Source organism: Odontomachus brunneus, unplaced genomic scaffold (assembly GCF_010583005.1).
Source record: "Odontomachus brunneus isolate Ranch 3 - 2012 unplaced genomic scaffold, Obru_v1 Obru_scaffold_059, whole genome shotgun sequence".
Lineage (NCBI taxonomy): Eukaryota > Metazoa > Arthropoda > Insecta > Hymenoptera > Formicidae > Odontomachus > Odontomachus brunneus.
In genome coordinates this window covers 618,660-632,643 of record NW_022639509.1, presented here as the reverse complement: position 1 = coordinate 632,643, position 13,984 = coordinate 618,660, and the positions used below count along the sequence as shown (strand labels likewise).

The 13,984-nt window shown below is 37.7% G+C and overlaps 2 protein-coding genes across 7 annotated transcripts in view; one reads left to right on the top strand and one right to left on the bottom strand.

Moving 5' to 3' along the window:
- Positions 1–13,984, bottom strand: part of LOC116845892 (14 kDa phosphohistidine phosphatase-like) — a 73,030-nt gene that overhangs the window by 42,731 nt on the left and 16,315 nt on the right. The gene's annotated exons all lie outside the window — the stretch shown is intronic.
- The window catches only part of LOC116845891 (arrestin homolog), a 107,393-nt gene that overhangs the window by 77,988 nt on the left and 15,421 nt on the right, over positions 1–13,984 (top strand). For all 6 annotated transcript variants that reach the window (XM_032819107.1, XM_032819106.1, XM_032819101.1 and 3 more), the window contains 3 exons: positions 3,409–3,462; positions 9,357–9,492; positions 10,259–10,411. In XM_032819107.1, coding sequence (XP_032674998.1) covers positions 3,409–3,462; positions 9,357–9,492; positions 10,259–10,411 — 343 coding nt within the window. The remainder of the gene's footprint in view (positions 1–3,408; positions 3,463–9,356; positions 9,493–10,258; positions 10,412–13,984) is intronic.

Genomic DNA, 13,984 nt, shown 5'->3' with positions numbered 1-13,984 from the left:
GAGAGTGACGTATATGTGTATATACTATATCTATGAATGCAAACACTAATAAATAAGTTGATTGATTAATTAATCCATCAAGCTAAACGAATAACAATAAATTCACGCACACGAGCGTATCCACATGTGACGCGGCACGCACAAGGGTCAAATTGAAAAACTAATTTTTTCTATAAATAAGTTAAATGAATATAATAAAATACTGATACGCATCTCAGCCGTGACATTTCGTATCGTTTCGACGGTAAAGAGAGCGTGTCCCGAGCTTTGTTGGCTTCGTTTAAAATTACCCGAGTGAACACCATTTCAAAAGGTCCTTGACAAGCCGCGCCCTACGTTTGTTACTTTGCACGAAGGAAAAGGTCGAACATTAAAATTCTGTCCGTGCAATTAATGCACCGTGAAACAAGACACAGTGAGAATGCATTTTTGCGCGCGCGGTAACACACCAACGTGTGCACGCCGTTCAAGGCGATTATACGTCCGATGAATTACGCGATCTTAATGTCCGGTTGCAGCCTTTATGGATGCAATATACGCATCCCGATCGATAGCCAGCATCGACACCGCGCCTTATACGCGACTGTAAACCGCAACCGCAGTTGTTTCTCGAAAAGAGCCGCATTATACTGAACGTAAGAATTTTTAATTGGGTTAATGGAGAAGAGTAAACACAAGGCGAAATGGCTTTCGATCGTCGGGTCGTTATCGAGACGAGGGGACATTAACGGAAGTAATCCCCGTCACTTCGGTCCCTCTGCTGGCTGTCTTCTTGAGATACAATTACGCAAGTTTCGATGGGCCTTGATGGAGAAGTGATATAAAGTATATAGTATATCGTAACAATAACTGTATTTCACCGATGCGACATTTATACAACACGCGCGTCGAAACGTTCGTTTAATTCCTTTTCGCCACTAACGGAACATGTGATTTTTTTCCACCATTAATAATTAATAATCTTATTCAATAAAATAGTTTTTTTTTAGAGAAGAGAGATATTCATATTACTCTATTCATTACTATCGTGACAAATATGTTTTCCTAAAACCTAATGAAACATGAATATCTCAGCATCCTATTCCTTCGGCATGAACATGAAATATGAAACTTTCAATTTTTTTTGCTAAAACCACATTATATATTAGTATATTTAATAAAGTGAAAGTAAAAAAACTGTACCTTTGAAAACAAAAGTGATAGAGAAAAGATTAAAGAGAAAATGAAATGTTCACGATGTGCATTCCTCCGAGCCATTTTGACATATTGTTACTTAAGGAGTTTATTCACCAGATGTGTATTTTTAGTGGCGTATTAAAAAAGGCTACTCACTATATATAAAAATATATTTACCGAATAAAATTACCTTCTTATATATTTGCTTTACTATCTAAATAATGTCGCGATACTACTTCTTGCCATGTTTTATTTATTATCAGTACAATATTATACTACGCATAAAATAGCAGTTTTCTAGTCTACAATCGACTATTATACAACAACAATATAGCGAATACTATTCTTTCTTCTATGCCACGTTTCCTAACATTTATAACGGTAATTTTTTATTTGAATGGGATTAATTTTTACAAAATTACACTAAAATATATAATACACTAAAACTTATCTATATTGCTTCTGCCACAAGATTATATGTGCAAAATTGCGACATCCAATATTAAATGTTGCGTAAACGATGCGAATAAGTCGTATAAAACTTCAACTACAAATATAATCTATTGTGATAAGTATTACGTGAAATTTTTGTATAATCTTAGACACTTTAAGTGAATAAGCTCCTTGAGACAACGAGAAGCAGATGAAATAAGCTCGCTGAAATCGGCGCGAATAATGACGCAGCGAAACACACTGCAAATACGGCCGATGGGTTATCGATCTCTTTGAAGGTTGCACATAATGTGTATGGTACGCATGTGTATGGTATGTGTATAATTCCGTGTAATGCAATTACTACTGCGATAAATTACAATCACGTCGAACTATCGGCGTCATTCCCCGCAATCTACTTAATTGCGGCGTGATCGAAGTCGTCGGAGCGTGTTCAATTAATAGGTAACATTACCAGGAGAACGTAATATTTCGAGTAAAAAGCATCTCATTCGTCATCGCGGAGAAATTTAACGAAAGATCCCACTTACACTCACTGACTTTCAGTTTCCAATTTTGTACTTTGGATGTCTTGGCAATTAAGCCTCAAATTAACATTACCATTATGAAGTCTAATTTACTGTCGACGGATTGTTTCATCTGGTAATACAATACTGGATTTTAACATTTTGCTAGTCGGTTTGCAAAACCAAAATGAAAAAAAACCGGAAAACAAATGTATTAAGAACGTATTAAGAATATATTATTAAAATATTTTGCAGTGATGTTTTGCCGATTGAGCTCTCTTCTATTGTGCGCTTGTGGGAAAATATTTTTCACATCTGCCCGAAGTAAATTAAGCTACGAATATAAAAGCTCCGCAGAGAACGTTCTCGTACATCACGTACCGCATAATACCGCGTGCATTTATTTAATTTCGCATAAAACGACACAAAAGTCTCTCACTCCTCTCTTTCTCTTTTGTGTGTAATACATATAACCATGGTAACCTACAATTAAAACAGCAACGACTTGCATAAGCTCGCACATAACTCACTTGTATGCGTGTATGTGTGTATATAATCTCGTGTTTGAACTTATTAATTAAAACTAAATAATGCTCATACGCTACTTTGTTTAAACGATTTCTCGTATCAATAAATATCACGAATTACCAACTCTCTCCGAAATAATCTCCAAAATCAAGATTTTCATATTCAGACCTTAGAAATTATTAAAAATTATGTTACTAAGGAAACAATTGCGTAACACAGTGATCCGAGGAATCTTGGAAGAAAAATCGGTCTTTCCAATCTCAGAGAAGATTTTTTTCCACGCAATTACAAAGTACATTAGTTCACTTGTTCCTTCGATAGATTTGAAATACTCATTAAATTGTTCTCCCTCCTCTAATGATGAATACAAATGTGAACATAAATGAAGAAAGAGAGATTTCTCTTGATGAGTAACGGCAATGACGCAATATAACATAGTGGCACGTGTCACACTTTACCAATCCAAACAGTCAAGAAATGTGGGAGGAATAAACAAGCCTACGCGATGCTACTGTTGGCGAGTGAAACGTCAACAATTGAAATTGCTTCTCCATGATCTACAGCGGTAAAGTCGATGACTTTATGGCGATGGACGAATGAATTCGCGTGTCTTCTATTTATACACCTATCCGAGATACTGCGTCAATAAAATTTCGGAACTTCACGAATCTCGCAATTGCGTACGCGCTGAAAACAAATTTAGTCTCTCAATGAATAACACAAACTGCTTGCTTCTGTGTTTCAGAAAAATCGATGCGAGTCCGGACCACATATTGGATTCTGCATTCAGCAGCCAGAGGTAATGAAAAGGTCATCAAAAGTCAATTATAAATAATCATCGATTGAAACGTGCATTGAAATCGCGAACGTGTGCTACATCGTTCTTTTTCATATTACGTTTCTCACACATAACTTTCAATCATTTTTAAGCTCAAGAAACGAAAATATATAAATTACCTTAGCTTTAATTTGCATAATTCAAATTTAACGAATCAAACGCGAAAAACTTCTCAGACGTGACTACCGTGAATAACGAAAGGACGCGAGTTCTCCAAATTCATAATGTCGAAACCCATTAAAACACTCATTACGATAATGCGCACCGTTAACAGCTTCAGTAAGACCTTAATGTGAACCAAAATCCGCGCGTGTGTCACGTTTATGCGAAGTCATTAGAAGCTCGAAAAACTGAATAATTAAAGTCGCAAAGAATCCTTGACCCAGTTATTCTGAATATAGCCGTAGCCAGTTCGGTGGAGAAAGGAAAAGTATTATTGGATCTTCACGGTCGAACGAATTCGCTTAACCAAGAAGTCGAGACAATGGAGGGATGGAGCCCCGACTTTGTCATGACATGGCGACAAAGTGGAGGGAACTTTCTAGATATAACATTAGCTCTCACATCGACAACAAAATATACGGAACAAAATTGGAGTACGAGACAAGAGAGAGGGAGAGAAAAAATACGAGATGTTAATGCCGAATTGTGTAGATGTGTAATGCGATCCGTGTCTATATTTTGTGATCGACAATTTTGACACAGCGTGCACGTGATTTATCGCTGAGTTCACATCAGATACAATGTTTCATCGACGTGTCGGCCGAAGAATGGATATTAAAAGCGCGCCTATGAATATTTACCGAAATCCGCGAAATATCGGCATATCATATTTGAGCAACAGTGCGGAATTACCTTCAATTCTGTCACACATTAAAATTACTCGAATTATCCTATCATTGATTTTTAGATTTGGCGCACATCGATAACGCAAAACTATTCGAGACGAGATTGTCTTCGTTCAAGACAAAACACCAAATATGATTCGTTTCAATCAGCATTTATTTCTGTTTTAAAATAAAATTTATCAAACAATTTCCATTTCAGATGAGAATTTCATTTTTCCTGTCATAGTATTGCGTACACAGAAAGTATCTTTTTATTTACATTTTATTACGCGTACACCCCGTTATATATTTTATCGTGCTTTAAAACGCTTCTACTTTTTGGAAGGGCTGACTGTTTGTATTTACTTTAAAGCGTTTCTGTTTTTCGACTATCAATTGTACGTCAACGATATTGAAGTGCGCACAAAAAAAAGGTAATCTAAAACGTGACAAAGCGAAAACGTTTTGTTTCTGAACAGATCCGCTGTGTCGATGTGCATCCAATGATAAACTCTTTAACGTTCTACAAAAAAACGTATATTGTCTCTCAAAAGAAATATACATTCAAATAAATTTTATTATGATAAATTAACTCCACACAAATAGAACTTTGCTATTATGTTGAGGTTCCGCGCGCGACGATTTATAATACGATGTTTTAAAGAGGGATACGGACGTATCTTTATGCTGGAATTGAAATCTTTAGCGATAGAATACTTGACTTTCTTTTTATAAAGCTTACGTTGTATTTCTATAAAGTTGCTTTCTATAAAGCTTATGTTATATTCGCTCCATAGAATTACAAATGCTCTTACATGCTTAGAAGTACGTGCGAGGATAAATTGAAGTGTAGCTTAACATATGAAAAAACGATAAAGAATATAAAAGATGACATTTCCAGTGTAAATTATCCTGTCAAACGCTGTTAAAGTAAATATTCACCCAAAAGATTCATACAAAAGATGTACAGCTTGCAAATATTGAACGCGAGTTCGTTCCGCTCAGAAAAATGTCAAAGAACACTGCTGTAGCTTTACATCTGAATTCAAAAGCTTAAAAATATCGGACAAGCTTGTGAAAAAATTTCTATATATGTGGTTAGATTTTCCTCTGAATGTGGAAAACAAAGCAACACATCTATATAGGGTAAACTCGGATATGATGGCCATACCGGAAAGATGGCCATAGGCTGTAATTTCTCAAATAATTGCAAAAAATTGCGTTTGTGTAATCAGTCACAAAGATAATCGATATTTATCGTAGCGTATATACGTACATTTTTCGAAATAGCAAGATTATAAATATTATACTATATTTTTATTTTCGACTACCTATAAAATTTCTCATGTATCCACTAAAACTTGCTGTAAATTCGAATAGATTACAGTTAAGCTATCGCAATCAAGATACATAAAGTAGATATGTAAATTGTAATATAACATGCACTTTTATTCTCATTTTTACTATTTTTACTATTTTTTATAAGTACTATTATAACCGTCTTTCACTCACATTTTAGGTAAGATGGCCACTATCATTCTAACATTTATAAAACAAAAGTCATTATATTTCAAAAATTACTTTCAATATTACAGTAATTAAATCTTATGGGCAATATGTTTTGATCAAAAATTGGATTTAAAATTTAAGTTTTATAATAGAGATTTCTATTTTATATGTATATTATATTTTATATGTATATTATATTTTTTACAAATAATATGTATTAAATATCCTATATTAAAATGAATATATCAAATTATATTTGTTTCATTATTTTATAAAATAATAGATACAGAATCTTGAATATTCCTTATGGCCATCTTGTCTTAAACATTTAGATAAGATGGCCAATGTTCATATTTTGATATTTTTGTAATAAATAATTTCACTAAAGTATTTTCTTTTTAACTCTGATGGTATTATGTAGGCTTCAATGAAATAATGTGTCAAACGCTATTAAGAAATAACAATAAGAAATATATATATTTTTTTAAAGTATGGCCATCTTATCCGAGTTTACCCTGCAAGCAAGATCTATACAAGAAGTATACAAGAAATATGAAAGGGATAGCGTGACTGTATTAGTGTAACGCTCGTCTCTACATCGACATTTTTGGAGTTCGTCGTTGATTGTAGCATATTCTTAAGCACGGTAAATTCAGCTCTTATCTGTTATCTATTAAATAACGTTAGCAAATAACGTTAGCAAGAAGTAATTCCACGCTCTCTCACGCGAAAAGAACATCAAAGAGCGTCAGCCGTAAGGATATAATAGGATCTTCGGTTAACTCGTCATAAATTCCACTTTAGCGCGTCATAACGCCGAGGTATATCTTACGGACACCACACCGGTAAGTATACAACGATATCGCACGAAGTTTGATTAATGCGCGCTTCGCATTTAATTTAAAAAACGCGTCTCTTGTCAGAGCAATGGCGTCAAGCGTCGCGCGGTGAACTCCGTTGTGGAGTTTAATTAAAGCGCGTCGCGCTGATACCGGCGTGTTGCTTTCTAAGAGACGGTGTTTGGATTAATCAACATCTCTCGCTTCGTTGGAAAGAGTCAATAATGGCCGACGATACGTGTGCCGTGAGTATCGATCGCGTGTGTCCCGCCGCGTGTGTTAAACGCATCGATCGCCTACGTGAATTTCTTTCTCGATTCTGCCGCGACAGGACGCACGTAGGATGGCTTTCTGTTGAAGCGACGACAGGACCAGATTCGACGAGTGAAATGACGAAAGGCCGCGTCGCTCTTGCGCTGGTAACACACACAATTCGGATTTGAGAAGGAATTTAGAGGGATCTCATTGTTGCCGGGCCAACGCAACGCGCGACAAGCGCATTAGCACGCAACATGACGGCTTTTAACTTGACTTATCTGCGTTGAGGGCGTAAGACGCGTATACACGCGTTAATGTGCACGACAAAGCCAGCGCGTGCGGCAGAGAGTTGTTAAGCCGATTGCGGCCTTAGCTGCCGCTGTCGAATGCATACGGACGAGAGGCGCGAGATTGTAATGGCGTTTGAGATAAGCGTTTTAACGAACCATTATCGACTAATCGGGACGCCAAATAATCGCTATTGAATTTATCATCGCTAATTATCGTGCGAAAGTCGGACGCGCGCGATAAATACTACTGCTAGGCGCGGCTTTGATACAACGTAAAACGAGTGCGCACGCGATCACGGCCGAATAATTTCGCGAAACAAATCATTTATTTTAATTGTAACTTACGGTCGATTACTCGTGCAAATTGCCTGATCAGCGGCAACGTCACGGTTAATTGCTGCCGCATATTAAATAATAGAGATAGCGTTAATGCTGTTGATCGGCGCCACACGTTTGTTTTGCGAAAAAGGCCGCGGAAATCAAATAATAACAACAATATCCTGATGTGGATGCATGCAGTACAGCCGACCGCGTTCAAATAAGCATATTCGCACGCGAGCACGCGTTGCAGCATTATGGCCAAATGAACCCGTGTGCTCGAGAGACGGGCAAAATCCCGGGAAAATTGACAACTCGCCTGATAAACTGCAAACGGAATGAAGCAGATTAAAGCCGCGCGCCGTTCTCTCGGCATTACAATCGTCACTAACTGTTGTGAGGACCGCCGTGAGGCGAATTAGTCGACAGACTGTCTTCAGGCCGGATGCAAAAGCTCGGCGGCGACGTCGTCGAGACAATAGAAGATACGATAAACGTTTGCCGAGAGCTTTGCCAGATTTACGAGGTCTCAAATCGTGCAATAATCATACTTTGGTGGAGAGCGTCGGGATTATTCTACATACGAGAGGGTTTTATAACAAAAATTAATATAAAATTTTAACCGAAGAATAGATCGACATTCTGTTGTAATTGACTATCCTTTCGTCTCACGTGCATCATATATATTTTAGGAACTAAAATATGTTATTAAAAAATGTATTAATTTCTAACGAAATTTGCTATGTTCCTTAGCAAGATAGCCCTTATTGACAATTTATTCCTGAACTACTCAAAATATAGCAAAATTAAGAAAAATTTTCATGAAAAGAAACTATTCTCTCTCTCTCTCTCTCTCTCCGTATATATACGCAAAAACTCTGACTGTCAATGGCTGCGTTCAGAAAACATAGTTGATCAGTGAGCGGTCAGTGATTATTGGTCCTTACTGTTAGATCCCCAACTTTAGACCAATTGCGTTGACTAATTACTCAACCGTTGTGCAACAGTTGTGTCTTTTGAACGCACCCAATGCTAGTTTACGACATATGCAGTGAGCTTGGCATAATTCGGGATACAAAATAAAAATAGTTTACTTTACTTTTGCCTAGTTTTTAAGTTTTTAAATTTTAAGTTTTTTACACTGAAGGTATTTCTCTTACTCAAGAGAAAGGGACGTAAGGAAGAGAAAGTATAAGAGGGCGTAAGCAAAATCAATTATTTTTATTTCTTACTCCGAATTATACCAAATTTACTCCTCATACGGCGCCTTAATCGTTACATTATTACGAAATAATATCTATGTCAAAAGTCTCGTATTTTGCGCACGACTCTTGTATGTACAACGGTGCAGTTGCGCTAAAGCATTATGCAACGGCAAATATTAGCCACCGTAGTTCTGGCGAATGCCTAAATGTAAAATACAATAGACGCGTTTGCATTTGTACGTCACATCTTGCGCTTAGAATATTATATTCCGCAAGAAATATAACGCGCGTACGATATTATATTACCAGTTCGGATTCAAGTAAAGCGAGATTTATTTAAGTGTCGCAAATGTGTTGCACACATGTACAGATGTATGAAAGAATATTGCTTGCATACTGCAATTATAGGATAACGAATTCATTAAGTAAATTCGCAATTCCCACTCAGACGCGAATAAGATTTTATACGGGCGAGCTTTCCTTTATAATATATCTCACAACGAAAGGGAGTTACACGGACTGCAATATTCTACAAAATGTCGTTCGGATCTAACATATGTGTTTTTCAATTTCATCTTATCTTAACATGAAACGTTTTCCGGTCTACAGGGTATACAAGAAGTCCTCGCCGAATAATAAGTTGACACTATACTTAGCAAGCAGAGATCTTATTGTGAGCGATTCCAAGATCGACAAACTCCAGGGTGTCCTTTTGGTCGATCCTGACTACTTACAGGATAAAAAGGTAAAACGACAATGAAAATAAAGACTTATCGGAAAAGATATTGGCTTCACATTGCGGTTACCTGGAATATTTAAAGAAAAACACGATGAACAAATAATTAAATTTGATATTTTTCACGAATTGTTTTTTCCCAAAATATTAAATATTCTTAAATAACTCTGGTATATATCCGTCAAAAGACTTCTCATATACTCGAGCACATATTGAATCTGGAAATATCAAGTTCAGTGATTGGAATAAAACTTCTCGGATTCGTAAAGAATCCCGATCATTTCCGACGTGTAGATATAATGTCGGATCTAACAGAAAGATTTCCCACGACGTATCTTTTGATCCGAGATAATTAATACTCGACTACAAACTGTAAGTTTTTCGATTCGCGGAAAATAAGGATTGAAAGAAAGGAAGAAAGAGACAGAATGAAAGCTAATACCATATCAAGTTTCCTGGAATTCCAAGAAAATCTGGAAAATCCTGGAAAATCTGCTTACTTATCTATTTACTTATCTGCTTTTGAAACGCGATATATTATGAAATATTTCTGTAATATAAAAATGCGTTTCGACCACTACAATACTTTGGCTTTAATTTCCTTTATCTCGCGATACAATTGAAACGTGTAACAAGTTTGTAATACCAGCAAATTGTCGTATTTTCATTGCGTTAAATCATCATGTTAAAAATGATGAACTATATTCGTCATTCAAACTACATGATGAATTATATTCATCATTTTTAACTAAATTATATTCTTCTTTTCGTGAAGGTGTACGGCCAAGTGACGCTAACTTTCCGCTACGGCAGAGAAGACGAGGAGGTAATGGGCCTAAAATTTTGCAACGAAGCGGTCATGTGTCTAGCTCAACTGTATCCACCTTATTCGGGCGCCGATTATCAGGAGAACATGACTCCGCTGCAGGTTGGTGCGCTAAAATATCGTAATAGCGAAATTATATCGCCGATATTACCGGCTCAACCGTAAAGAAAATAAATTCACGAATCAGTTCGATGTGTTGCATGACAATTTCAGGACGATTTAGAGCGTGCTGTTCATGCACACGTGCTGAAACTCGCATCATCGTTAAAAGTAGACATATTCGCAGCACGTCTTAACTGCCCGATGTGAAATATAGTCGAGATGCCGCCCAAGGATTTGGGTTATGGTATAAATGGAATTTATGCGATTAAGCCGTATCGTATTAAAGGAATCGTGATTTGTGGAACTTAGTAACTAGTCGGACCGTTCTATTTAATGACGCGATACGACCGTTGTCAGATGTATACAGGATGTTTGATGTTTTAAGTAGATTAGGTCAAACTGAAGAGTTTACACACAAGTTCCTTACCATTTTGCAAATAACCACGTAGATTTTTAACTACTGACCAAAGAAGATTGGCAGATGATAGTCGCGCGCAATGATGCATCAATGTTTTTTAATTAATAACTACAAATCTACGTGATTATTTGTAAAGTGATAGATAATTGTTTGTATTTTTAATTTAAATTAATTAAAAATTTTACGTGGTTCCGCAAAATGTTCGAGTAATTCTGTGTTCAGTTTGACCTAATTCTCATGAGGTATGGGATATTTAGCGTCAGACACCCTGTATACTGAATCACGAAACGGTTTGGACGCATTTCAAGCATTGAATGCATATTGCAGCGCTTCAAGATATCAAAATTGAGAGGCACTGCTGACGCATTTGCGTATGAATTGGTTATGACAGGAACCGAAGTGACAGTACAGGGTGTGAAAATAAACGTAAGATAACGTGACGACATGCTAATACATGTTAATACATCCTGTACTGTCACTTCGACTCCTGTCATAACCGATTCATACGCAAATGCGTCAGCAGTGCCTCTCAATTTTGACATCCTGAAACGCTGCAACTTCAGTGCTCAAAATGCCTCCAAACCGTTTTGCGACTCAGAGTACATACTCGACAGAGGGAGAAACAAGCGTCCGGCTGTCTGACTGTACGGCTGTGTACGGAGTTTCAAGCGTTCTGAATTGCGCTGCATCGCAATTTCGCAGCAATATATCTCGAACAACGGAATATTCGATCTAATCAAACCTAAGAGATATCTTGACGCCAGGAAATATTGATAATCCTTAAGTACCTCGTAAGAAAGACGAGGAGTGGTGAAATGATAAATGGATTTCCGACCGCAAATCCGATTATATCTTCATTATACTCTCGCGCGATTATCTCATCAGCAGTAATAATGATCTTCTTTACTTTCGTATGAAAAGCAGAGTTTGATACTCATGATATCCATCAGCACAACGGGTTTGAATTTGGATGTCGCGACGAAGGAAAGAAAAATACACGGTCAGTGTATTTAATTTGTGGCGATGAATACGCGATAATTAACGCAGAGGATATGCGTCGCTGTGCCTACGGGGACGACCGGTAATTACTGGCAAGACACTCTGTACGGGTCGTAACATCGCGAGTAAATTGGAACTCGCTTCGCGAGCAAACCGCGCGTGTTGTATCGAGCACGCGCGAAATGATTTCAGCGAGCCGTCGATTAAACCTCGCGACTTCAAACGATGTCTCGCGGTTATTTCCTCGTCGCACGCCTGGTTTTTATAGGCGCACAAATCGCACACGCAGCCAGCTTCGAGCGGGACTCAGTGGTGCACGATCATAAAACTTGGAATTCGGGCACAAAGGCGTCGCTGATTACACCGTGACACATCCTGGAAATTTATACGGGCGCAACGCGCAAGAAGGCGAAAATAATTTTACGCTTAAACCGACCTCGCGCGACAGCGCGGCACATACACGCGCGCACGCACGTACGCACGCATGTGACGGACTACACACGTGGCGAAATGCACAGGGAGAGAGAAACTTGTGGGGCGGCAGGTTGAAAAAAATGAGAGACAGATGTATCAGTTGCACGGCCACAAACAGATCCCATCTCGAGGATCCTACGTAAATTTAACTAATTAATTCCTATTAACGAGTTTGTTTAGATCACAGGAAAGCGAGAATAAAGTTTGCTCGTTAACGATGCTAATAATTTTTGCCGTAGGCGTAATTAAAAATAAATTTAGTTCAAACTTCCATCTCTGCTTCCCGACACGGAATTATTTCGCATCTAACATTATAGGGGAAAGAGAGAGAGAGAGAGAGAGAGAGAAAAAAAAGATCGGTAGTGTCGTTTTAAGTCGGTTTTAATATTATAAACGTCGAAAACGCTTATGATAGAATTCGTTATATAAATTTACGAGTCTTCAATCTTAATAATGCAAATCTCGTAATCTTCGATAATTCGCGATGACGCACCGATGGCCAAACATATATCAATGATCTCGATAATACAACCTTCCCAGCTGCATCTGAATTTCATTTTCGTGTGGAGCCAATAATGCATCTGTCTCAATTAGGCAAGCCATTGCGCTGTACGGATGATTGAAATTAACATGACATGTGAAAGGGATGGAGCCAAGCTTCGATTTTGCAATCTCAACGAAGGCATGTTGAGTTGCCGGTAATACGACCCGATGAAATAGATCTTCTAATCTTTTGATTATTCTTTATCAATAAAGGTGTATATCGTCCGTGTCGTCGGTGTCTCATAGCGACTTGAGACCATGGACCTTTTCTAGGGGTCGTAACATGAAAGTGGGATCAGTCGAGGGAGACCGAAATTCTCGGCGAAAATGGGAGAACCTTCATGAAGACCCATACTGTAAGCGATGTCGGAGCTCCGCGAAAAATTCTCTTCGCGAACGAAGCGCAAAAGGGATCGCTACGATGAGTTTCCAGATAGAAGAAAACCATCACGACGAAAATATCTCTATCCAAATTTTTCGAAACGTCCTTTATGAAGGAAATGAGACGTCAGTCGGGCTTAGACTCGTTAAGTTGTCACGCGTTAATTCAGATCAAAGAAAATCAACATACGTGACCGAGAAAATTAGAGCGTGTCCGCTATCAATATGTAGAACTTAAATATACAAATATTTGTTGGATATGACACGAATGTGCAAAAACAGTGTCGACAGTCAAGCAAATTGGTACAGCATGGCCACAGCTTTAATAGCGACGGAGCAATGTTCCACTGTAAGGCGTATTAATAGCGCACAAGTAAAGTTCCTCTTTAAAAGAACCGGCCTGATCTTGTCTCATAGTAACACAGTTACTAACATTACCTTACCTTTATTTCAGTAGCAGACTAAAAGCGAAATTAACGCGCGATATAAAGTGTGATACAGAGTTCAGGTATTAGATAAAAGATAAATTCGTGTGTAGAACATATATATACGCGCGAGCGGGAAAACGCGCCAATTATAAATCATAAATCAACTGTGATATTTTGATATCATGCAGGCTTCTTTTTCTCTCTTTATGTACATCTCGTGCCGATTTTATATTGATTATTCTCGATGCATCGATGGGAAACCATGACAATCATCGCGATATTCATGGGTTGCGTTCACGTGACAACGACATATTCTTTGCAACGTAAATA